The 24,272-nt window shown below is 41.9% G+C and overlaps 1 protein-coding gene across 2 annotated transcripts; it reads left to right on the top strand.

Moving 5' to 3' along the window:
• Positions 1-43: 43 nt before the first annotated feature.
• On the top strand, positions 44-21,835 carry zbtb10 (zinc finger and BTB domain containing 10). 2 transcript variants are annotated; one of them, XM_020652362.3, is made up of 5 exons: positions 44-966; positions 8,232-9,252; positions 14,722-14,787; positions 17,191-17,366; positions 18,553-21,835. In XM_020652362.3, exons 1-5 carry the CDS (start codon positions 286-288, stop codon positions 18,832-18,834), a joined length of 2,226 nt encoding a protein of 741 aa, XP_020508018.1. In that variant the 5' UTR covers positions 44-285; the 3' UTR covers positions 18,835-21,835. The 2 variants fall into 2 exon arrangements, with proteins under 2 accessions (XP_020508018.1, XP_020508019.1); XM_020652363.3 differs by lacking the exon at positions 14,722-14,787.
• The last annotated feature ends 2,437 nt before the right edge of the window (positions 21,836-24,272 follow it).

The following is a 24,272-nucleotide window of genomic DNA, read 5'->3' on the forward strand; positions in this document are numbered from 1 at the left end:
CCCTTTCTCTGGTCGAGGTGCATTGTGGGGAGGAAAGTCGTTGCCATTCGACCTCTGCGGGGCCTGCGCGGACGCAGCGAGAACCCTGAAATTCATTATGCGTTTAAAACCTTTATTTATTTCCGCATAACCTACATACTCTCACCGGGAGGGCCAAAAGCGGAGAAAAGGAAACGACGACAGCCCCATCTCTTTCGGGGAAATACAAGCCTATACAATCACGTTATATTTTTTTGTCGGATACTGTTGAGAAAGTGGAAGATTCTTAGTTTATATTAAAGAAAAATGTCCGGTGAGAGAAACCGCAGGTCGCTGGCTTTCCGAGGAGGAGGACTGGCTGCTGGGTTAACGGGCTCCAGCAGCGGTGTCGGCGGGGGGAACTGTAACAGCTGGGAGGCCCCGGCCTGTCAAGACCGACAGTTTAACGGGACCAGGCCGGATCAAGAAGAAGACCGGGATCTGGGGGCGAAAGGATCATCGCAGAAGAGAGTGGAGGGCGCTGCTGGGTCTGTCAGCGATAGCACGGAGGAACCCGAGGCGGAGGAGGAAGAAGAGGACCCGGAAGGGGGCAACAACTGGGCAGCCGGGGAAGGCGACGATCACGAAGGGGAGGACGGGTCCAGGGAGGGGATCGGCTTGACAACGGGGAACGGCGACAGTCAGGAGGAATCGGGAAGCGGGAGTGCGAGTGGAGGCGAGACGGGATCCAGGAAATCTGGTGGTGTTGAGATGAGACCGCAGACGCTGCTCCAGAAACACTCATTAATATTCCACGCGTCGTGGCTGCAAGAATTTCCATGGCTTAAATTCTGCCAGGAGACGGGACTCATGTCCTGTTCTTGGTGTCACAATATCGCCACTAAAAACAGCGACGAGATTGTCAAAGGCAGTCGTAACTACAAGCGGGCCTTGCTGCTGAGACATCACCTGTCTTCTGAGCACGGGAGGAACGACCCAACCAAACAGGTAACATTTAGCTACCTGTCCGTGACGGGTAACTTACTGTGTAGTGTTGAATACTTGTCAAATATTGTCATAGCATATGTCAGGAATTGTGTTGTTTGTCACTTACTAACAGTTTGAATAACTTTTAAACACAACGAAAGCGAAAATAGGCCACCAACTAAGCTTTACAATCCCTCCTCCTGATTAGCTAGCATCAGCCTGCTAACCTGTGCTAACATGTAGCTTAGCTAAATAGCCGTTAGTAGCTTTGCTGTCTGACCGGAGGAAGGTGGGTCAGTGGCGGCAGCGGAATGACCCTTTACCGGGCTAATGTCTACCAACTGGGCTACTGGGAGGGATAACACACTGAACCACTTCTCTTTGCGACTGACACGAATCACTCTGATCCATTTAACGTACAAAATGTCAATGTCAGTGCCCACAATCAAAACCTTTAAGTCATATTATTCGTTCAAACCTGCTCCAGTGTGACACCTGCTTGCCACTAGAATAGAATAGATGTTTATTGCCATCTGCACAGGTACAGGACAGTACAGGTACATTGGAATTCTTGTGCGTTTCTCCCTGAATCAGCTTCTACAAAAAAAGTAAAAATTATATATAAAATAGAATAGCATTATAAGAAAAAAAGAGTAGAAAAGTACAACAAAAGTAAAAATAAGTAAGTTGTAGTAACAGCTAAGTGATTTAAAATAAACTGAACAGAAGCTATTCACTGTATTAAAGCAAATATATAATACAAAGAAAATAGCAAAGGGGAACACTGTACAATGAAATTAAAATATAAATATGTTTTCTACATCTCTTATTGCACCTGAGGCTGTTTCTTTGTAAGGGGAATTCACCTCATGACAAGAATAACTGTTAACCACGTTGCCAAAAAAGTTGTCAACAATTACAGTGGTAGTGTTGTGGAATACTTTTATCTGTACATCGTACAGCATACCCCTTTGTTGCACCAGGAGCTGTCTTGATTGCTAGCTTGCTAGAGGTCACACAATGGCAAGAAGGCTCGACCCTGTCAGCCTTTGGGGAACCGCACCCCTTCCCAACCCCCCCTCCCCTGCTCCTTGCCTCTCAAGCACTTCTTGCAGGCTCGCAGTCCCGGGTGACCTCTGCCGCATTTCTTCTTCCTCCTCCACCTCCTCCTCCCTTTGGGGGAGCTAAATTAGAGGCATTGTGTTAGAATGACCCCCCAAAATCCATAGTTGGTGTCACTTGCAGGACCGGACAAGAAGAGGAGTGTAAATCATGTTGCCTGGAGCCTGACAGCTAGCCTGTCCCAAATGAAGCCTTTTGAATAGGCACAAATGAGTGAATTGGATGTCAGTAAATAGAATGACACGACGTCACCTGACCCTGTCCTCCACATATTTCTGGATTAATGGGCTGCAGTGTTCTACCTTTGGGGCAAATTTTAGGACGAAGATTAGGACCAATCTGTTTGCACGACAATCCAAAACGACTTCTTATTTAATTAGTAATCAAATTTTATGCCGTTGGTCTAATCTTGAGATGTATTAAAAGCCACTGACTATGTTGCTATGTAATGAAAACCAAACTAACCAAACTAGTATTCATCTTAGGTGAGCTCTTTCCTTATTATTGTGCACAGGACCATCCTGTTGGTTCATTATTTTTATAGCAATATATGCTACGTTTCTAAAGTACTCTCTTAAAAACAGGGAGTGCGTATTTCCTGGAACAATTTAGTGTCAAAGTGCATTCCTCCCATCAATACTATATTCAAAAGTAATGTTCCTTGTGCATTGCCACATCTGACCTGCTATCCTGACAATGGTCTGATCTGTCAGGGGAATTGAGAGCGGGATGCTATTTGACTCTAATTTGTGCAAGAAGAGGATTGTGCTACTACATTTAGTTCCTTCTTTGCACACGCAATCACTAATCAGAATGACTTAAAGTGATCCACTAACTTGTATCTCTAATTGGTAAGGAGAGCAGTAGGAGTGGATTAGGGGCTTGGTGTGGCTTTTCCCTAGCAACAAGGACCCCAGACACTGTACTGAGAGGTTATCAAGGCCATTTCCTTTTGTAGAACAGAGCTGGGAACACACAGTTCCATGTCTGTGCTGTTGGAAATGAAAATAACTTTTTTTTGTTGCTTTTTTGATGTTTTATTATTATGTTACCCTGATTTTGCTTTTGAGCTGAGACGATCCTTTGAAGAAAACAAATCTTCATGTATAGTTCTGTTGAAATAATGAGGAGCAGTGTGTTTTCAGCGAGACATCTTTGTGAAGCATTACATTAAAGAGGAATTATGGTGTTTTCGAGGCAACCTCTTGTTCTATTCACCCATTCCTGATGTTAGTCAGGCCTCTGCTGCATTCGTTAAAGCTAACTCAATTAGCTATAGCACACCAGGGCAGCTGTGGTGAATGTGGGTCTCCTTGGAGAAGGGGTCCGTTGTCCTTATTATCAAGACGCTGTCTTGTGCTCAGATTGTTTGTTATGCTAACTGGCTAAGTTTAAAATAAGGCCAAAGTAAACCATTTTCTTCTCTAAGATCAAATATGAGATTGCCTATCAGTTCATTTTATAATGTAGGAACAGGTTTTTCCTTAGTTCACAAATTAGCCGGTCTCAGTTGACTCAGAAAATGTTCTTGTCAACACATTCATGGACTCCCTCCTAGACCTGTTACTAAAAATATGCGATCATTCAGAGGTACATTTCAAAATTACTACAGAGTTAGATTTTCAGTCCACACCCAGGCCTTTTCCTCTCACCCACTTCTCCTTTTTGCTATCGCTCTTTATTGTTCCTTATTACAACTTTTATTGAAAAATGAATGCAATACACACATGTTCAGTAAACCTCTGCACTATCACACTACATTCAATACAGGCCAGGTGGAGGCTCACACAGCACCACCCCAGACGAACCCCACTGAGTTTGACAGCCAAACAAAAGTTTCACTTGCATCACTGTGTTGGTCTATAAGGGCTGTTAGATAAGATAACACTGTATTGATTCCCAAAGGGGCGAAATTCAAATATAGGGGGCCCATACAAGTTGTCCCAGCCCTGGTTTTTCGTGCAGACGAACACTTCACTCATTGTTTTAAGTGTGTCTCCAGGAGTGGGGACCCACCCATTGCGATCTAGTGTCTGCCAGATAGATGGGACTTTATTGGGGGGCACAGGTCAGGAGAATGGGGTGGAGTGAAGCCAGAGGGTGAATTCTTCTCGTTGATTATTCTACCCTAGTTTCCCCCCCCCAGTCCCCCTCCACCCCCCGTGCCTCTTCTGTCAGAGCATTGTTAGGAGGCCGGGAGACATTCATTGCGGCCCTCCCACACCTTGGGCCAAACGCACACAGCGGTATTGTTTCAGCATCTGGGGACAGACGAGTTGGGTGAGGGGGGGGGGGGGGGGGGGAGATTCAGGGAAGGGTACAGTGGATATAGGGAGTTAGTTAAGTGACCAGTAGAGATGGCCTCAGGGTTGGGCTGGTTGTGGGTAGGGGTGTAGATGAGTAGGGAGATGGAGGCAAATGTGTGCGTGAAAGGTAAACAAATACTGGCTCCAGTGGGTCATTATGTTGTATGGGGGAAGCGCTGCCTGTATCACATGATCTGTTTAGCTTTCCGACTCTCTGCCAATAAGCTTGACTCTGTGAGCATCTTGGTTTGCTTAAGCTACCTGTAAATCAATTCTTTTTTTTGGCTGTGTAAGACCAAGATCAAAGTATTCTTCTGCACTTTTCTTCTGCCTTTTCTTCTCCTCCACCTCCATCTCCTCTGGCTCAAATAAAAAAAAAAAGCGAGCCACGTCAAAGGCAGGGGGGAGGTTGATATTGTCCCCACATTCCCTCTCAGCTCAAGCTGGTTTTGCCTCCAGCATCTGCTGTGCAGGGTTGGTCTGCTGGTTCTCTTAGCTCCCAGCTCACACGTGGCACATCTGGGGAAAGGATGATGCTGCTGCTGATGAAGCCAGTGTGGAGCAACTTATCCAGTACGAGGTTGTCCTAGCCTGACTCCAAAAGGCGTTCAGACTGAACTCTTTCACATATACATAACATATTGGAACTGCTGTTCAAAGTCTTACCTCTCTGGCTCATTGCCTTGTTATGTGTAATGGATAAAAAGCTGTAGGGGAGTCATGGGGTTCGGGGGTAGGAGAGATTATGAGTCCAAAATGATAAAGCACTTCTACAAATTCCCAGGTACTCGCAGTCTGTAATTTGTGGTGTTTTAATCCTATTTGAACTTCTCTCTTTTCAATCCTGGTGTGCACTGCTAGTTGAAAGCTTGTTAGTTTGTCAGAAGGGGAGAAGAGTATAAAGATGTGTTGAGACAGAATACAGTGCTAATACTCACAATGGAGCACCTGTCTATATTTCTCTGGAGGGAGGCAGTTTCTCTGTAACTAGAAAGTCACACAGCCATTCCAATTAAGCGGTTTGAACCCAAAGCAAAGATTTTGGTGTGTTGTAGTTGTTAGAAATTAGTCAATATATTGGCATCACGAGAAAAACAAATCATCTGAATTTCATGTTGGATTTTTTTTTCTTAGCCTGGCTGAATGATGCTTATTTGGGACTTTAGCCAAAAACGAGTTCAAAACACTGCGACCACCTAAAATCTGACTCGGAGGCTTATCCACCTCCTGTTGTAATAGCACTCCTGCCCTTCACTACACCAATATTCCACCACAGCACTCAACATGATGACCATTCCCCTTCAGAGGCTTTGATGTGTATATTAGAAATAAATTTTCTCTGCTCTGTCATCATCCTCTTCACCTCGCCCGTGTGCACCCTTGGCTTCTTTCTATGCATGCTCGTAGGAGATGCTGTGTAATAAGAGAGTGAGTGCCTAACCCTTTCACAAAGACCCACAGTGAGTGGACAATGAGCCTCGGGGAGAACACGGACCATTGTGAAGGCTAAAATGGGGTGACCCAACTCCTTCTCTCTTTTTCGCTCTCTTCTCTCCGGCCCCCCTCTGCTCCACATTTTCTCCTCCGTCCTTTTTTCTCGAGGCTCAAGGTCTCGCTCGCTCAGTCTCTTCGTCATGCTCTCACTGGCTGTCTTTGTGCGTGTTTTATCAGGCTTTTCTCTGTTTTGCTCCAACCAGTTCTTATCATCTTTTCACAGTAACTTCTATTAGCTCTTTTTTTTTTCTCTTTCATAAATCAAATTTTACGTCTGCTCTCTTTTCTTGTATTATTTTCGGTCGTCCTCTTTTTTTTTTGCCAGCCTGCAGAGCACACACACTTTTCCCCCCTTCTCTATCTCTGCCTCATCCTGCCCTCTCATTTCAGTCCATCCCATCTCTCCCCCTCCAGCTGTGGCAGAGGATGATAAGCCCCCCCTGTACTATCCTGTGTACCCAGGCTGCCCTGGACAAGAGCTGCAGTGTGGAGGGAGTGGGGGTGGGGGTGGGGGTGGGGGTGGGGGCTGGGTGGGGACCTCAGAGAAATGGATTTAATCTGAATTACTCAAGCTGAAGCCCCAGCTGTGTGTATATGTAGGCAGCTTGGTGTCTGTGTGTGTGTGTGGGCAGAAGAGATGGTGGTGGGCGGGGGCAAAAATGCAGGGCTTGAGCAATGTGAATTATTCTGGATTAGGACATCTGCTGTGCAATTTTAAAATGAACTGGTGTATGCTGTATGCTGCTGCTTTTGGTGTGTGTGTGTATCCAATGTAACAACAATGTAGATTTAGATACATGCTAAATCTTTGTGCATTCTTATTTATATTTTAGATGAGAATCTGTCAGTGTGCATAGAAGTTAAACTGTGAATTAGTGCATATATAAATAGTTAAAATGTACTCCCCTCTCCCCTGCCCCACTCTGTACCAGGCTGACCCTTTGCCCTGTGAAGACAGGCAGGGGAGGGGGGTGAGGCTGTTAAAGGGTGGTTCTATGCCTTTGCCAGCTCTCCTCGGATCCTACTGTCATGACCGTTCTGCTTTGAACACTTGTCGGCTCCTTCAGGTCAAATAAAGGCTTGTTTTATGTCTACTTTCCCTGTTAAAGAAATCATTTCACGGAATAGGCATTGAATGAGTGTAAAATGTTGCAACTTGTCAAACTGTTTTTGATTCTCTAAAGCAGGGTTATTCAACTACATTGTTCAGGGGGTCAAATTTCCAGAAAGCTAAGGAACCGGGGGCCAGACGAGCCAGCCCACCACAGCAGTACAGCCAAAGCGAAAGCCATTTTTTTTTCCATCAACAACACAAGCTTGTTATAGGCTGTGAGCACAGGACCAAAGATGTTCTATTAAACGGGAGCGCTCTGCTGTTTTGAACAATTTACCGTGGCAGCAATGACAGTCATTCACAAGTTTTTCCCCGTTACTAATTTCTGTATTTTCTAATTGTAAATAGAACTGATCCATGCAGTTTGATGTCATCCGCGGGTTGGAGTTGGCCCCTGGGCCGCCAGTTGAATAGGCTTGCTCTAAAGCTAAGCCTTTCTCTGTGGTAACCGCAATCATGTATGAAATTATGCCCCTGAGTTATTGGTTTAAAATGTCAAACTCCGTAAAAAATCTAATAAGGTATTTTCCAGCAAAAAAAAGGGGGATTGTTGGTGTCTGTTGCATTTTTGTAGTAGTTTGATGTTTTTTTTGTGTTGACTTGGATATCTAAAATGCACTACAACAATTGAAAGAATTTAAAAGAATAGATTTTATGTAATCATTTAAACTGTAAGCTCACTGTATTGTTTTGTTGTATTTGGTCAAACAAGCAGTGATGATAATTGGTCCACCAACTAAAGAATAGCCAAAAGAAACATCCCCTTTAAGCATTTAATAGATATAAAAATGTAAACGTCACCATCAGTGTGCACTTTCAGCCTACAGTAAATTATTTAAAGTATAAAAACAGCTCGTCCTTGTTTTATTTTATTTTCCTGTTTGGCGAGCGATTAGCTTTTTCTTTGAGTGTCTGTCTGTGCAGTTTTAGATTGAGGAAGAAAAGGAATTGATTGACCCACACAGGGTAATGTAATACGACCCATGCCTAAAAGTAAACACGCCTTTCATTGCCCTTTTCCCACCTCCTCCATAACAGGAGCCTGTCAAACCTGTTTCACCCCTAGGGCAGGAGCGCCTGTGTCACACTGGGAACCCCTGAGGGTGTGTGACAGAGTTACAATAAATGAAAATGTATTCCTGTTAAAGTGTTTTTGTGCTTGCTTGTAGATCCTGAAGTGAACTTCATGTGTCACCCTACAAATCTGATGCAATCATGTTTTCCTTCTTTGTCTCTCTTTCACATATTAGGAGATGGTGAGGCCCTCGGACAACGGCAGCCCCATCAGCTCAGAGGAAGACTACCGCAACAAGCCCAATGAGAACTCCTACTGTTACCAGCTTCTTCAGGAGCTGGACAAGCAGCGCAAGAGTGGCATCCTCTGTGACGTCAACATCGTTGTCTCAGGCCAGGTGTTCCGTGCACACAAGAACATCCTGGTGGCTGGCAGTCGCTACTTCAAAACCCTCTACTGTCTGACCAAAGGCGAGTCCCCGGACCAGGCCACGGTCACGCACCTGGATGTCGCTGCTGTGCAGGGCTTCTCGGTTATCCTCGACTTCCTCTACTCCGGGAATCTGCTGCTCACAAGCCAAAATGCCATAGAGGTGATGTCTGTAGCCAGTTACCTTCAGATGACAGAAGTTGTACAATCATGTAGGGCTTTTATAAAGGATGCCCTGAATATCAGCATCAAGCAGGAGGCCCCCGATTCAGTGGTGGTGGACTACAACAAGAGGCAGACGGTGGCCAAAGAGGGACAGAAAGGCCTGGACCGGAAGCCGAGCAACTTCTGGGCAACAAGCATCCTGTCAAAGCTGTCCATTAAGGCAAGCAACCACCATGGAAAGGAATCAATGGAAGACGAAGATGAGGGCTGCAAGATGAAAGAAGAGAACAGCGATATAGAGGTGACAGTGGTTGGAAGTGAGGGCTGTGCCCTCATGACCCCCGGAGCCTCTGGTAACTGGGTCCATCACAACGACAACTCGTCTGATTCAGCAGAGACCAATGACACACGGGCAGCAAGTGGCCAGGTGTTCGTCTGGAACGAGCCAAACACAGGTGGTGCCGCAGCCGCGCCCGCAGCAATAAAGAGAGAAGCACCGGACGCTGCAGCTGGAAGTGGACGAAGGAAAAAACAGACAACCACGCGGCGTTTTGTGTACAACTTTCCACCCGAGCCTGAAGAGGGATTTGACGAGGGAATGTTCATCCAGCCTTCGGCCTCCTACCCCAGAGAGGACTTCTCCTCCCTCTCTGAAAATGCTGGTATGACCCACATTTTTACTTCTACCCTCAGTTCCTTCCCCTATAATATTTGTATTGCTTTCAGCATAAAGTCATGAATTTTTTATTTCTAGTAGACACGCTGTGCGCTTTCTTTTTGTTGTGGTGAGGGGCTCAATTTTTATAAACATACATGCAGTACATTTACAACCAAAAGATCACTGACAGGAAACTTTTGTTACATTTCATACAGTAATGTAAATCATTCAGTTATAAATGTTTAAGTAGCTTCCAGTGCTGATAAGAAAGGTGGGTTGTCCCTCTTCACCCATCTCTGCAACTGTGCTTCTCTGCACTGTTTTGTCTTGCAATTTTGTGATTTTTGAAGTTTGTGAAGTTTGCACATTTAGCTTGGTAGCTTTACTAAATTACCAGGCAGCATCACGAGTTAGCCTAATTCCTTACTATTGTTATTCATATTCTAAGTAAAGATGGCAATTTAACAGTTTAAAAAAGTTAGATTTGTTTTAGGTTTTATTCTCTTACTGTCTTTGCAATCAGCCGATTAAAACGTTTAAAATTTGAAAGCTGCACATTTTATTTTTTTACGCGCAGTAGAACGGAGTAGATCCTGAAATAGGCAAAAAAGGAAACCCTGTAGGGACTGTATTGTGAATCAGGAATTGGCTTATCGATTTTGGATCGAATCAAGACCTCAAGATTTGACATGGAGTTAAATAGTGACATTATAAAAGATTCACACCAGACATTGCTTCAGATATTCTTGCTGCTTTCTTCAATATCAGAAATGTATTTCATATAATCTGAAAGTTTAACACGTGTATTTAAAAGGATTTAAACTGAAATTCAGTTGGTGATCAATGCTAGTTCCCCACATTGATCACCACTCATGTCCAGTGATTTACACACCAGGGGGTGGGGTCAGTGGGTTTGAAGAGGATAACCCCATTGGTCACGTGGCTGAAGTATTTGATCCTCTGCTTGCAGTCTGTACATTTTTGCATCATTGTAATCTAGTGCTGGAAGATCACACTGTTGTCACTTTAAGGCAGCACAGCCTGATTTATCGAACTGGTCTGTAATCATGTTGTGACGTATCTGATCACTTCACATCCCTGGTCACCATGGAAGTCATTCAATGCTAACGAGCTCAGCGGTGGCCAATCACAGTGGGAAACAGGCATGATGAGTAATTTTCATCATCCATGTATTGATCACATCACTAAAAGCATGGATTTTTTTTAGCTTTGGATCAATGTCCTGCAGTTACACCTCACAGCAGAGATGGACTGCTTATCAAGCTTTTACCCTGCTGTGCACGGGCCAACAAGGAAGTCGCGGCATGCTAGGTCTACACTAATTATTCCAGAGCAGGGGGCTTATGATAGCATTGCCCACCTGGAGTGTTGTGTTACCACATCATTGCTTTTAGACTTGTTCTATTTTGAAGAGATCAGGTTTTTATAGTGTTTTATAGAAGAAGATACAATATTTATTCTTTTTTTTATTTAGCTAAAGAGAATTTAAAAAAAGCCATTTTGAGTACAAAAATATACTAGCCATCATTAGCTTTTAACCCCTCACTTTATGCTGTGGTTGGTAAAAGCCACTTAAAAGGTCAGAAGAGAATCAATCAATTAATTTTCAAATCTTGCTTGTTAGAACTGTTGAACTCTCCCCTTTCTCTCTTCTCCCTCTCTCGGTCCCTTAATCTTTCCATCGCTTTGCCCGCCCTATCCGCACACAGCGAGCACCCTTAGTAATCTCTTCCCTCAGCTCCAGCCTTCTCCTTCTGTCTGCCCCATTAAGTGTGGCACTCTGTGTAGCCATAATGATATCACGTATTAAGTGGAGTGGTATGGACGGGGGGGGGGGGGGGGGGTGTGAGGCACAAAGTGGGTGTAGAGAAAGAGAGTGAGAACTACAGTTTGTGAGATAGAGAGAGAAGCCCTCCCTAATGCAGGCACATGAAGAAAGCAGGGGAAACATTTCTTCCCCCAGGCGTCCCTAAATGCACTTGAATGCTCTTAGTGCCTTCAACTCCTCGTAGGGCTCTTTTGAAGTGTGCACCAAGTGATCTGGGGTGTTGTAACAGCTCAGAGAGATGATTGCATAAAAAAAAAGAATTTGTCTGCATGTGTGCAAACTCTTCAACCTTCATTAGTCGTTTTAAAGTAGACTATATTTCCAAATAAAGGAAATTTAAGACTTTAAGTACAATGGTGTTAGTCACGGTAAAAGGTTTCAAGACAACAGTTTGCTTCTAAATTATACATTTGTGTTCAACAGTCCATATGTTCCTTCATTCTCACAGTTTACATGTTTCAGTTTAAATTAATATTTAGTCTCTTTAAAGCGCTGGCATTCTGAAATATGTCATTCTGTGTGACGTCTGAGTGGGAGAATGGCATTTATTATATTTTTGAAGCCACTAGAAATAGTATATAGACGATTTATTTATTTATTGAAAGGTAGTGACCTCTGTTGATTCTGTTTAAGTCTATATTGCTTATTCCAGTCCCCATTTGCAAAGAGATTGTTGTTTACCTTCAAAAGGAATAATTACCAATATGCCATCTGAAGTGTTTAAGTGCTGTTTGTATATTTGAGGAGAGTAATGTTGAAGTGTTGAGGCAGTAAAGTCTGGACTGACTGTAGGCGATTTGGAGATTATACAATGATTTCTTAAACAAATTGTAGCCTGTCCATCTCAGGGCAGTAAAAGAGACCAAACAGGAAGGCGAGTCACATGTACAAATTTGAGAAAGGCGAGCCCCTCAGTGCACTGCTGAGACCCTTTACGTTTTCTAATCTTAAAGTTAAGACTTATCTTTTCAGCAAAGCTTTTTCATTGGACAGTTTGTGGCTTGTTATCTGCAGGTTAAGATGTGAAAGCTACTTAAAATCAAGTTTGAAAATAATAACTTGTGTCCAGTATTGTGATTTTGTGTTTACATTATGCCTAGGGTTGATTGTGCCTGAGTGAATGAAGCAATCAGATGTCTACTGTATTTATTTTTTTGGGATTGATAAATTAACAATACAGGGAATCAATCTACACCTAGTGGTGGAGGTGTTTTATATTCCACATTTCTTAAAGGTGCCTCTTCTGGGTCATATTTTTAATTTTTTTCCAGAATCCACTGTACATTTAGCAGCAGAGCTTTAAAAGCATTTCACTGTAACCCTTTTTTCACACCACACCTCCTGAAACATGCATGTGAATATACCATCTTTGGACAGAAAGTCATTTGTCAGAGATGTTGGTCTGTGTCCGTGGTTCCCACAGCCTCTCTCGGGGCTCGATCAGTCGGGTACTGCATAAAGTGTCCATTTGTTGTGGCTCGCTCTGGATTTGTCTGTCACATGATGTCTCAAATTTTAGTTACGCTTTACTGAAATATTGCTTTACAAAGCAAAACTGAGAATGTGTACAGTCATTAGCCATATCTACTGTGGGTTATTGGATTATTCCATTAAGTTGTTGATAGTCATGCAGAAGAGACGAGAAGGGTTTTGCCTGCTGGCACTACATGACACCAAGAACCATCTTTTGTTTCGGAGATATTCTCTCTCTTTTACTATACATCACTCTGAGTTGGTACTTGCCTACATATTTCTGTCCGAGGCTATGAGCAATCATCCACTAACATTAGCTGTCCCAGTTTCCCACAGTGATGTCACTTGCTTCATTTTGCTTCAGCGTGATCTGTGCGGTCATGCTCTGAACATAGTAGCCCAAATTCTGTCAGTCGTTCTGCTCAGTTGCTCTTCATCTCTTTCAAAAGATGTAATTTTTTTTATATATATATTTTTTTAAGCTGCTATCAGTTTGTGTTGGTTTTGGCGCTTCATGTGGACAAAGCTCTGCATATTATCTATTTGCTGATCTCGTCCTGTACATGTGTAAGACATCAATCGTATCACTCCCAGTGAATCTGTGCTGTGGGAAATCATACAGGCATTAAAGATTACAATCCAGAAATGAGAAACCCTGTTGTCAGGGACGGTCTTGTGTGTTTTGGAACCTCATATTTGTGCCATCAGTATTGATTTCAGTCTTTTTTAATAACCGGCTTAAAATTCATAAGATGAGCATTAAGTCTGTGTTAGTTCAGAGAGGTTGTTCAACTAATATACTGATTCAAACTGAAACTAATAAACATGCCCTGTTTGGATTTATCTGCTGATTGCTTTCTGGATTAATCTAATCTTAAAGTTGCAAGACAAAGCGTATCGCTGTGTCCGAGAGTCAGCTGCCATTTTCTTTTGTCTCTTTGTTCACTTTTCTTTTTTGTCAAAAATGCCCCAAATATTTGTTATCCAGATTTATAAGAAAGGGAAAAAAGCTAAAAATCTAACATTTGCATAAAAAGAACCATCAAGCATATAGTACATATAGTAGTTCAAATTGTCTGCAGCACTTATAAATGAATAAATTCTTTAATTTAGCTTTTAAACAATATCACTATCACTGTACATTATTCATGATCATAAAATATAAAGGCTTTTTAGTTTTCTCTGTCCACATGACAGATATCTTGTTGGATTAATTATTGATGATGACGTGAAATGTAGGCAGTTAGCTGTATGTAACTGAACTGAAGGCAGGTTAGAAAGCTTAAATGCACATGAAGGCTTGTGTTGAAAAATAAAGTCTGATTTCAGGGTGATAGTTTTGAAGTACTACTATTGCCGTCTGACACTCTGTGCCCACAGCCAACACTCGAGGCCAATACATTCTTGAGTCTTCTCCAAACAATTGTTTAAAGGGTGGCTTCTGCACACAGACACGCAGAGCAGGTGAAATATATTTGCATACGCACTGGTCTCTTTTAAAACACACACACACACACACACACACACACACACACACACACACACACACACACACACACACACACACACACACACACACACACACACACAAACACAAAATAACTTCCCCCAATCCCAGCGAGGTGCAAAGCCGGCAGGGGCAGTCTCTCCCCTCCCTAATCCACTCTAATGCACTGGGGTTGTCCTCACTATTCCAAATATTGACCCAGGGAGAATGAAGACACACACACATACACACACTGGACGGGGCGTGTCTTTAATGGGCTCTAAGCACTGATGCTGGAGGAACCGGACACACACACACGCAGGTGCTCACACACAAAAGCTGAGTGTAAGCTGAGCCGTTGTGAGGACTCAACTCTCATTCTCTAATTAACCCCCTCCCTGCTGGAGCCCTGGTCACCCTTACCTTGTTGCCCTGGGGGTGGTATAGGGGGGGGCACAGTGCTTTACATATAGTAGGGTCCTATGTGTGTTTGTTTGCCTGTGTTGTTAACTGAAACTTCCATTGTTTCATGTGGGGGTCGGTTAGTTGTGTACACAAGGCGTTGTAAGGTGTGCACCCCCCAGGCTCTCAACCACCTCTCTTTCTCCCTCTCACTCTTCTTGTCCCCCCCTCCCCCCCTCCCTCCCTACCCTCCCTTTTCCCAGAGTTGGCCAATCAGATCCAGTATAGCATCATCCAAGACTTACAGCAAGGGGAATCCTGGGAGAATGGTAAGAAGCTGCTCTCTCTAGTTTACAGCTAAAGAACTGCTGCTTTAAGGCGCGGTCTCACTGGCCATCCGTACCGTGCCCAAGCACGCTTCAACGCTAAAGTCCAGTTCGTTTGACCAGTGTGACCGCTCTGTATCGTGCTCAGGCATGTACACTTCCTTGGCTTTGACCGCCTGTTTGTAAACTGAGCACGCTTCATAATAACATAAAGCGTGCATGTGTTGTATTAAGACGTTATGTACAAGAGGTAATCGTGCTTAAGCACGGTTAGTCCTGGCCAGTATGACCGCGGGCCGTGCTGGCCAGCGTGGGAATGGCGCAGCGCGGGGGGGGGGGGGGGCAATCGTGCTTGAGTACAGCACGGTACAGATGATCAGTGTGACCGCACCCTCAGTGAAACTCTAAATTGCATCTTACCAAATGAGTGTGAGCAGTCAGTGATGGGAGTCGTACAAAAACACCGGTTTGCTGTATAGAGACTCACGCAAAGCAGCATCTTAAATGCTAAGTTTATCTGCAAAACCCTTTCACATTTAACGGACGACGCTTCCCCACAATGCATTACACAAACCCTCCAGTAAAGCTGCTTACAGCTAGAAACATTTAAAACCAATAGTGAATGGTCGTAAAAGAATTGTGTGCACGCCCGGGGGAACAAATCAAGTCAAATTGAATTGACGTTGAGTTACGATTTGATTCAGGTGGACTCACTACCAAAGGCAGGGTGGTAGATATTCATCTAAACCCTTAAGGCAATTTCTTTGTCTCTCTTGTATGTGAAATTATGGATAATAAAAAAAGATCACAAGAAACTTACATCTGTTATATGTAAGGCTTTATTTACTTGCACAAAGGCTTCAATTTCTCCTAAATCACAGCTGGCATCAGCCTGAGGTTTCCCTTTTCAGACTGCTCTGAGAACCGGTGCTCGGGGCAGCAGTCGCCATTCAGCAGTCGAATAAAGGTAGATAGAAGAGCGCTCAAAGTTGATGTATTTCTAAAGTTTCACAGAAACCTTTTTTTAGCATGTATTCAGCACAGAGCCTCATCTGTACGGGTGTGCTCCCCCAGTTCCATGCTCAGACGTTCCCAAACTGCTGTCTTTTGATTTGATTCGCGACTACAGCATCTGCCGCTGCGTCCTTGTTAAAAAAAAAAGAGTGACTCTAGTTTTCTTATGATTAAGAGCAGCATCCCCGCACAAGAACATAGAAGGTATTAATATAAGATCGTTAAAAATCGCATTTTGCTATACTGCCACACTCGATGTGGTAATTACCAGCTCCTCCTGTATACCACACATACACACACACACACACACACACACACACACACACACACACACACACACACACACACACACACACACCAAGAATATACAGGTGACCTGCTTCTCATCAACCTTCCCACCCCCTCCCCCTTAGCAACCTGCCCTGACAACGCCTCTGTTTTGTGCTCCCTGTGTCAAACAAAAGACCTGGTTTGCACCTCTCTCTCTCTCTCTCTCTCTCTCTCTCTCTCCTTGTTGCAGACCAGCCCTCTGTGTGAAGCCTTTTTAAATCAATAGATTGCTTATTTATTCCTAAGGCCAGCTGTCCTCAAAACATCGTTAGCATGATCATCCAGAGAGGGTTAATGAAGACAGAAGTGGTGTGTGGGTGTCTTTCTGTTAGAAACCGAATAAAAAAAAAAAAAGTTACTCCATGAGCTGTATGGATGGAGAAGAACGATGACCAGGCTTCAGAGAGGATGCTCAATATATTTTATAACTTTTTAAAAAGCTTTTGTAAAAGTACTTGAAATAAGGAGAACAAGTCATTTGAATGTGATAGAAAGCATTCAAGTTTCAGTTCCTTACTTTTGAGTATCCTGTACCAAACTGCGTCATTATAAAGATATAGCAAGGTTTTTGCATGAACTGTTAATATAACTCTGTGTCCTTTCTTACATGGCCATGGTGAGACCTGCTCCAATATCATTTCACACTGTTACTTAGCAACAGTGGCTCAGCCAGTTGTTGAAGTTTTACGTATCTGCCACAGTTTTCAGTTTTTCTTTGCAACTTTAATCAAGAGGCTTCTTGTGTACACCGGCTTGTGGTTTCTAATTCTCTCTAATGGTTCCTGCATCCAAACTCAGTGAGTTGATGAACAGGATATCGGTTCCTGACACACCCCCTCGCTCATTAGTGGATCTATATGTAGCTTTTATGATGATTGCATTGTTACATCTCCAGCTCGTTGAAGTAACTGGTATTGAACTCTTTATTTTAACTAAATGTGAAAACTGTAGTCACGATATTTTTTTTTAATGGGTTCAGCAAAAAGTAAGATCTTATATTAAAGCATGATGTTTCTGAATCGTCCTCTTGCTGACCTTGTGTTCCTCTGTGTCTCCGTCCAGGCGAGTCCTCACATCTAGCCCTCAATAAGCTCAAGTGCCCTCACTGTAACTACATCGCCAAGCACCGGCGCACGCTCAAGAGGCACCTGATCATCCACTCGGGCGTGCGCTCTTTCAGCTGCGACATCTGTGGCAAGCTGTTCACCCGCCGTGAGCACGTCAAGAGACATTCCCTGGTGAGTCTACGTATGAACAGGCTCCTCTTCTGCATGTTACCACCATGTGATATACAGCCCCGCCATCTTCTGCCAAACTCTGCGTGAGCGTTTTTTGGCAACCCTCACATCTTGGCACTACACCTCATTGTTTGTGTCTTGGAGCTTTTTGGGAGTATATTCAGAAAGATATTTTTTTTTTATGATGTGTTCATTTTAATGTAGGGGAGTATCTTGGAGTCTCACACAGAGTGGTACAAAACATGAGGATAAGAGAGATCATCTCACATTACTTTTTTAAAAGGAAGAGGCCAAACTTCATGATTTCCTGATTCATATAGGATATTCAGAGCAAATGTTTTTTGTGTTATTAGCTCAACAAGAGAATATGAACACCACTTTTCTGTCTGTGTGCTAAATATGAAGCTATAATGACCAGTAGGTTAGCTTAAAGACGCAAAAAACTTGGCCAACCTGACCCCTGTGTACAAAGATAACAAAATCTGCTTAAAGGTACTTATGAAAACGCCTGAAGTTTATACGTATGCCTCTTTATGAGCTATATAAACAAATGTCACCCATGCCAGGGTGTAGGCGTCAGACGAGGAGATTAACAGAATCCCGAAGAAACTAGTTTATTTTATTCTTTCATTATTCATAATCCAACTTGGGATTTGCACTTCAGACTTTAAATTAAGATTTTTTGTCAGAAAACACTTATTTCCCCGTACAGAATAAGATCAGCAAAGAGCTAACTAAATCTTCCCGCTTTGACCACAGGAAGTGCCAAAATTGGCACAACCTAAAAGTTCCTCACAGGAGCTTTAATTGTGCTCAAATATTCATTTATTTGCATTCCTATCCAATCTCTATGCCTCCTTTTGTTCCTCACAAAGATAAGATTAAAAAAAAGTAACCTCATCAGCTCACGAGTACTTGATAAGTCTTGACTCATTTGTTAAAAAAAATGGAGGGAAAAGCCAAATAATTCACTCTTATTTCCTGTTTCAATTTGTTATGCTAAGCTAGCATGCTGCTAATGGTAACTTTTAGTTTATTAAGCCTACAGAGGCTAACTGTGATAGTGTTATTACTGTTCTTATCAGACTGAGAAAACACAAAAGGATTGTACTAAAAATGTGAAACCCTCACTTCAACTGGTAACTCATCTGATTAACCGTGCCTGTCTCTCACCCCCCTCTTAAAGGTGCACAAGAAAGACAAGAAGTACAAGTGCATGGTGTGCAAGAAGATCTTCATGCTAGCAGCCAGTGTCGGTATCCGTCATGGCTCGCGGCGCTACGGCGTGTGTGCGGACTGTGCCGACTCACACCAAGCAACTCAGGAGGGCCTGGAGGGCATGGACTTTCCACGGGATGAAGACTTCGAGGGCGAGGAGGGGGAGGACATGGAGGGAGAGGAACCTACCGACAACGACCAATCAAACTGGGGTGAGAGCAACGCAGGTGCTGCCCCAGAAGAGGACTAAGAATTTTAACAAGCTTGAGAAACAAATAAAACAAAAAAGTTGATGTTTAATATATATGTATACAGAAAAAAAACCTAGCTGGTAAACAATCAACTCCAAAGTGCTATCAAACCATGAGGTTACTTAATTGTGCAAGTATATGACAAAGAGATGGATTTAATGAAAAAACAAACAAAGCTTTGGTAGAGTGGGAACTCCAAGATGTACAGATTTTATTATTGTTCAAATGTGTCCAAGTGTGGGCCAGCACCCACTAGAGAAAGATTCTAACGATGAATAATATGATAAATCAGGTTTTTGGTGATGTATTTTTATTTCCTTTTTTTTGGGGGTGGGAGTTGGGGGGCGGGGTGATGTAGTTTTTTGAGTTGGGTTAGGCCAATCATCTAAAAGAGAGAAATGTTAATTATTTAATTTATGAAGAGAGGTTATTATGGTCTTATCAAATGCTATAATTTTATTTCTGTTGTTTTTGTCTGCAGGCAGAGGCGCAGTGATAGCTGTAGCTTTCTGCACAATCTGAACGTATAGTGCTTGGTGCTTGTGCAAGTACACAGAAGAAGAGCATAATTGTCCACAGGAAGATTTTGAACGTGCTCTGTAGATCATGTTTAGATGCGCTAAATATTGTTATATTATTCTTTTCTTCTTCTTCTTTCTTTTTTTTTTCTTTCTTTCCCTGCACAGATCTTGGAACCAAAAAATCTGTTTTGTGACTCTAATGTATTGCAGCCATATTTATGATTAATTTAAGAGGGCTGTGATATTGTGCCAAACAGACCGCACACCAAGATTGAGCAGGAACAAAAACTACTGAAAACGCTTTAAAGAAAAAAAAAACAGACGCAAGTTTTTTTGTTTTTGGAGCGGGAAAAAAATACGGATTTCAAGTACAAGGGGAAATGTTATTGCTAGCTTTATACAAATCACAGCGTCACAGTAACACTTTATTATTATTATTATTATTATTATTAATAAACAAAAGCATTTGACTTTCACTTAAAGCTTGAATTTTGCCAAATGATGAAACGTTTGGTGCTGTAATGCTTGTCGCAGAATACTGGACCTACAGGCTATATATGATGTTTATAATCATAAAGCTTAAACTGACTCAGTTATACATATATGTAATCAGCTCGTACTATAGAACACTGTTGTGCTACAGCGACTATCAGGTATGCTTTGCCATTGTTTTTTAAGCTTCTATTTTATTAACTGCACACACACACACACACACACACACACACACACACACACCATTTTGTAGAACTACCGGCAGTACTTGTTTTTGAAATTCTAAGGACCTAAGTGGACATCAATACCTGTATACGTTTGTTTATATTTGGTACTGAGTTGTTTAGTTAATAAAGTTTATATATTTTCAATCACTTGAACCTTTTGGGTTTTTAGGGGGACGAAAGCGTGCAGGAAATCAAGATGTGTGATATTTTTAAGTCCAAAAAGAACTCCATTTTTTTTTTTTGACATGTAAATCGTTAAAAATGTCATCAGTTTAATTTTAATGTAAGTTTGTTCTTATTTTTTAAATTTTGTTTTTAGGGTCTGCCAGGTAGAAATACACTTTGTTCAACAAGAAGTGAAGCTCTATGGCGCCTCATAGACATGCACTTAACGTTTGTGTTCATGAGAATCATTTTTTCCTTTTGATGTTTCTTCGCTTCCCCAAGAGAGGCGGGTCTGAATGGAACTATATATAAAAAAAACTGTTGTGTCTTTTCTTCCAGTGAGCAACTTTTTTATTAGACTCTTTGTTTTTCTGTTTTTGTTATTTAATATTCTATATATATATATATATATATATATAGTGACTCCAAATGCAATCAAGACTGTTAATTTCTATTTGTCCAACCAAATTTGTTGTTTTTAATTATTGTTGAGATATTATGTTTGCGATAAAGCCAGGTGAAAACTTGCTTAGTGTAGAAAGTCCTTGCTCGTGTCTGTAATTGTTGAGATTTTTTTAAATGTCTATATGCTACAGAATCATTCACTTTACCCCCTAGATGCATATTTCCTTTTTTTTTTTTTTTTTTTTTTTTTTTTTTTTTAAATCGAGTCCTTTTTCCACGGGTTGTCTCCGTTCTCCTTTGTTCTCTCATTAAGCACATATTTTCTAAAGAAAACACACAGGATTGTTTGCGGGTCGAAACCTTGGAACAGCAGTAATCTGTTCGTATGCAGTGAGCTCTAGAGTATGTACTGAAGTGCTAATGAAACAGAAGATGTGTAACTTCCCTTTACTCTCAGTGGAAGAAGATTTATTTAAAGTCGTAGAGATATTCTGCCTCTTCGTGTCACTTTAACCTTCAAATCACTGTGGGAGGGGTCATATTACACACACACATATATATATATATGTATGTTGAGAATATATAAGATAAATATATATATATGGAGAAGATATTATTTAACTAGTGGATTAAAGTAATGGAACACATTGACAGTCATCTAAGAACCCCTCGGCGTGGTGGTTTATTTCCGTGAATTTTAACCTTCTATTTCCTCTCTATTCACGCCGTGTGCTCGTTCATCACGCCATCTCGTTGTCTTGTTTGTTTTTTTGATACTATTTACCATCCTACTGATTTTACTGTACTGAATGAAACTCAAACTATGATGTATCATTTTACGATTTTATGCTGTATTTGTTATATGGACAACAAACAAAAAAAAAAAACACAAAGCAAAAAACACTACAGATGTCAAGCAGAGGTTTTTTTTCCCCAGCTGTATTTTTTTACGCTGTCGCAGATGGTTGTATTTTTCAATCTCTCTCTCTCTCTCGAACTTTAACAGTGATGCAAAACTCGGGCCGCGCCTCAGTGCCCTTTCTGAACACAAAGCAAATTCAGGTTACTCTTTTTACGTTTTTATCAAAGGTTTTCAAAGATGGAACTACATTCTCCTTTTTTCTGTCTGAATTGTACTACTGTTCCTCTCTATACTACATTTTACGAATAAAACTTTGATATTGCTTTAACCTTTTTTTTTGTCCATTTAATTTCCTAAAGTGTTACCTTTTTCTTCTGGAGATGGTTATCAGAACGAGGATATCTATTGACGAACCAGAGTACCAAACATTTTCTCTTCAAAAACCAAAGATGGATTCCGTTCTGGTTGAAACCAGTTTATAATGACTCTTTGATCACTCTAAATCCTCCTGACACATTGCTTTTATTCATCATCAAGCACTTGGTTTCATTATCACAGACCTTTGCATGGCTTTCATTTCAATAATTTGTCAATCATTTACTCGATACAGCATTTCAGTGGTTCCAAACCTTGTTTTTCATTATGACCCCACTTTGACTTCACAAAACTCAGGGGACCCCAGGCGTCCAGAACACATACAGCTTGTTGCTAACCTTTAGTGTCTTCTAGTCAGTTATAAGTAAACGTTTATTTTAGACCACTTGTAGACTATTTCATGTATATTGTTGTGGACAGAGGCAGAAAAGCCAGAATGAGAGTGTGGGGACTTTTATTTTTCTAATTAAGATATGTAGGTGAGTGTGTTTTTTTTTTTTTAAGTTTTATTTTGGGCTTTTCGTGCCTTTTATGCTGAGAGGTGACAGTGGATAGAGTCAGAAACCAGGGAGAGAGAGTGGGGAATGACATGAGGAAAGGGGCCACAGGTGGAAGTGAACCTGGGCCTACTGCTTGAGATGAGAGTCTCAATACATGGGACGCGCGCCCTAACCATTGCGCCACCAGCGCACCCGGTGAGTGTGTTTTAACAAGGCTGGAAATAAATGCTGGACGCATGTATGAGAGACAGAAATAATTTTACACAAGTTTATTAGACTTTAGCACAGTAGCCCATGCTAAACTAGATAATGTCTTTAGCTTTGGGTTAATATTGGGTGGCAGTAGCTCAGCCTGTAGGGACTTGGGTTGGGAACCAGAGGGTCACTGGTTCAAGTCCCATTGTGGACCAAATCTGAAAGTTGGTCTGGTAGCTGGAGAGATGCCAGATCACCTCCTGAGCAAGGCACCACACTCCCACCACCATCAGCTCAGGAGCACCTGCTGTGGGCAGCTCTGTGACTCTGACATCTCTCCATTAGTGCATGTCCTATGATCATATGCATTAGTGCAAAGGATCCTGTTTGTGCATGTGTATATTTCAGCCTATGTGTGTTTTGCATGACTTACAGAGTGTACAAACAGAACTTTTGAAACAATAAAGTAAATCTTAATTCAGGACAATAGCTACAGCTACAATAATTTGTATTGATCCATAATTACAAATTTCTTGGGACCCCATATGAATTCCATACTCAATTTTTTCTATTAACTCAAAAAAAATCCCTCTAGTAATTGATGATCAGGTGGATTTCTGGATTCTGATACCATAGGATGGATTGATGTCACATTTTTATGACACCATGAACTGAACCCATACCTAAAAGCCAAGGTGCTGCCATCTGCTGGTTAATAGCATAATGTTTTTTTATTTTTTATTTGTCTGCTCTGACACCAGGTGGCAGCACTCCTCTTTACATTTCCTCCTGCACCAACATCAACACAGCAGATGCTTTGTTGTCCCAGTTTTGAGAGGGACCAGTAATGGAAGCATTGATCGCAGCATTGACGAATGTTACTGTGATTGCATGTTTTCACCAGCAGTATGTTTTTGCCAGTGCAATGCTTCATGGATATGATTTGTTTTGGGTGTAAATCTGTGCATACAAGCTGTGATTATGTCTTGACTTAGATTTGGTTGAATTTAAGTGATATTATATATATGGGTGCTATTGTTGTATGCGCTACATAAGCTTATGAAGACAACATTTGTCAGCTACTATTCCTGTGTGATTCTCTTTTGCACATTTGTGTTCAGACATCAGATGTTGTGAAACAGTTTTTCAGGCAATCTTGTAAACGAATGCATGACAGAAAATCTCAATTTTCAGATGAAATCTTCCTTTGACAGTTTGCAGGATTAAATTTCACGCATAAGTTTGTTTTACAGGACCGCACACCGGTCAGTTCTCTGTGGCATTTTTATCTCGTTTCATCTCATGAAAGAAGCCGATTCAGCGCTGAGACTAAAAAACAGACTGAACAAATGCAAGGAATGCATCAAGAGTACAACCTACGTATGTGTGTTTGTCACACTGATTCTCTGTGGTACACACTGTGCTTTAGTTTAAAACAGACCTCAGTTTATGTTTATCTTCTCGTGGGCATGAGTGTGTGTGTGTGTGTGTGTGTGTGTGTGTGTGTGTGTGTGTGTGTGTGTGTGTGTGTGTGTGTGTGTGTGTGTGTGTGTGTGTGTGTGTGTGTGTGTGTGTGTGTGTGTTTGTACAGTCATCAAACATTGGCCTTGTGGGCAAACCACACCACACACTGCTCTATTCTTTTCTGTGTATGTGTGAGCATGAATGTGTGTGTGTGTGTGTGTGTGTGTGTGT

The sequence above is a fragment of the Labrus bergylta genome, chromosome 19 (assembly GCF_963930695.1).
Source record: "Labrus bergylta chromosome 19, fLabBer1.1, whole genome shotgun sequence".
In the NCBI taxonomy this organism is placed as follows: domain Eukaryota; kingdom Metazoa; phylum Chordata; class Actinopteri; order Labriformes; family Labridae; genus Labrus; species Labrus bergylta.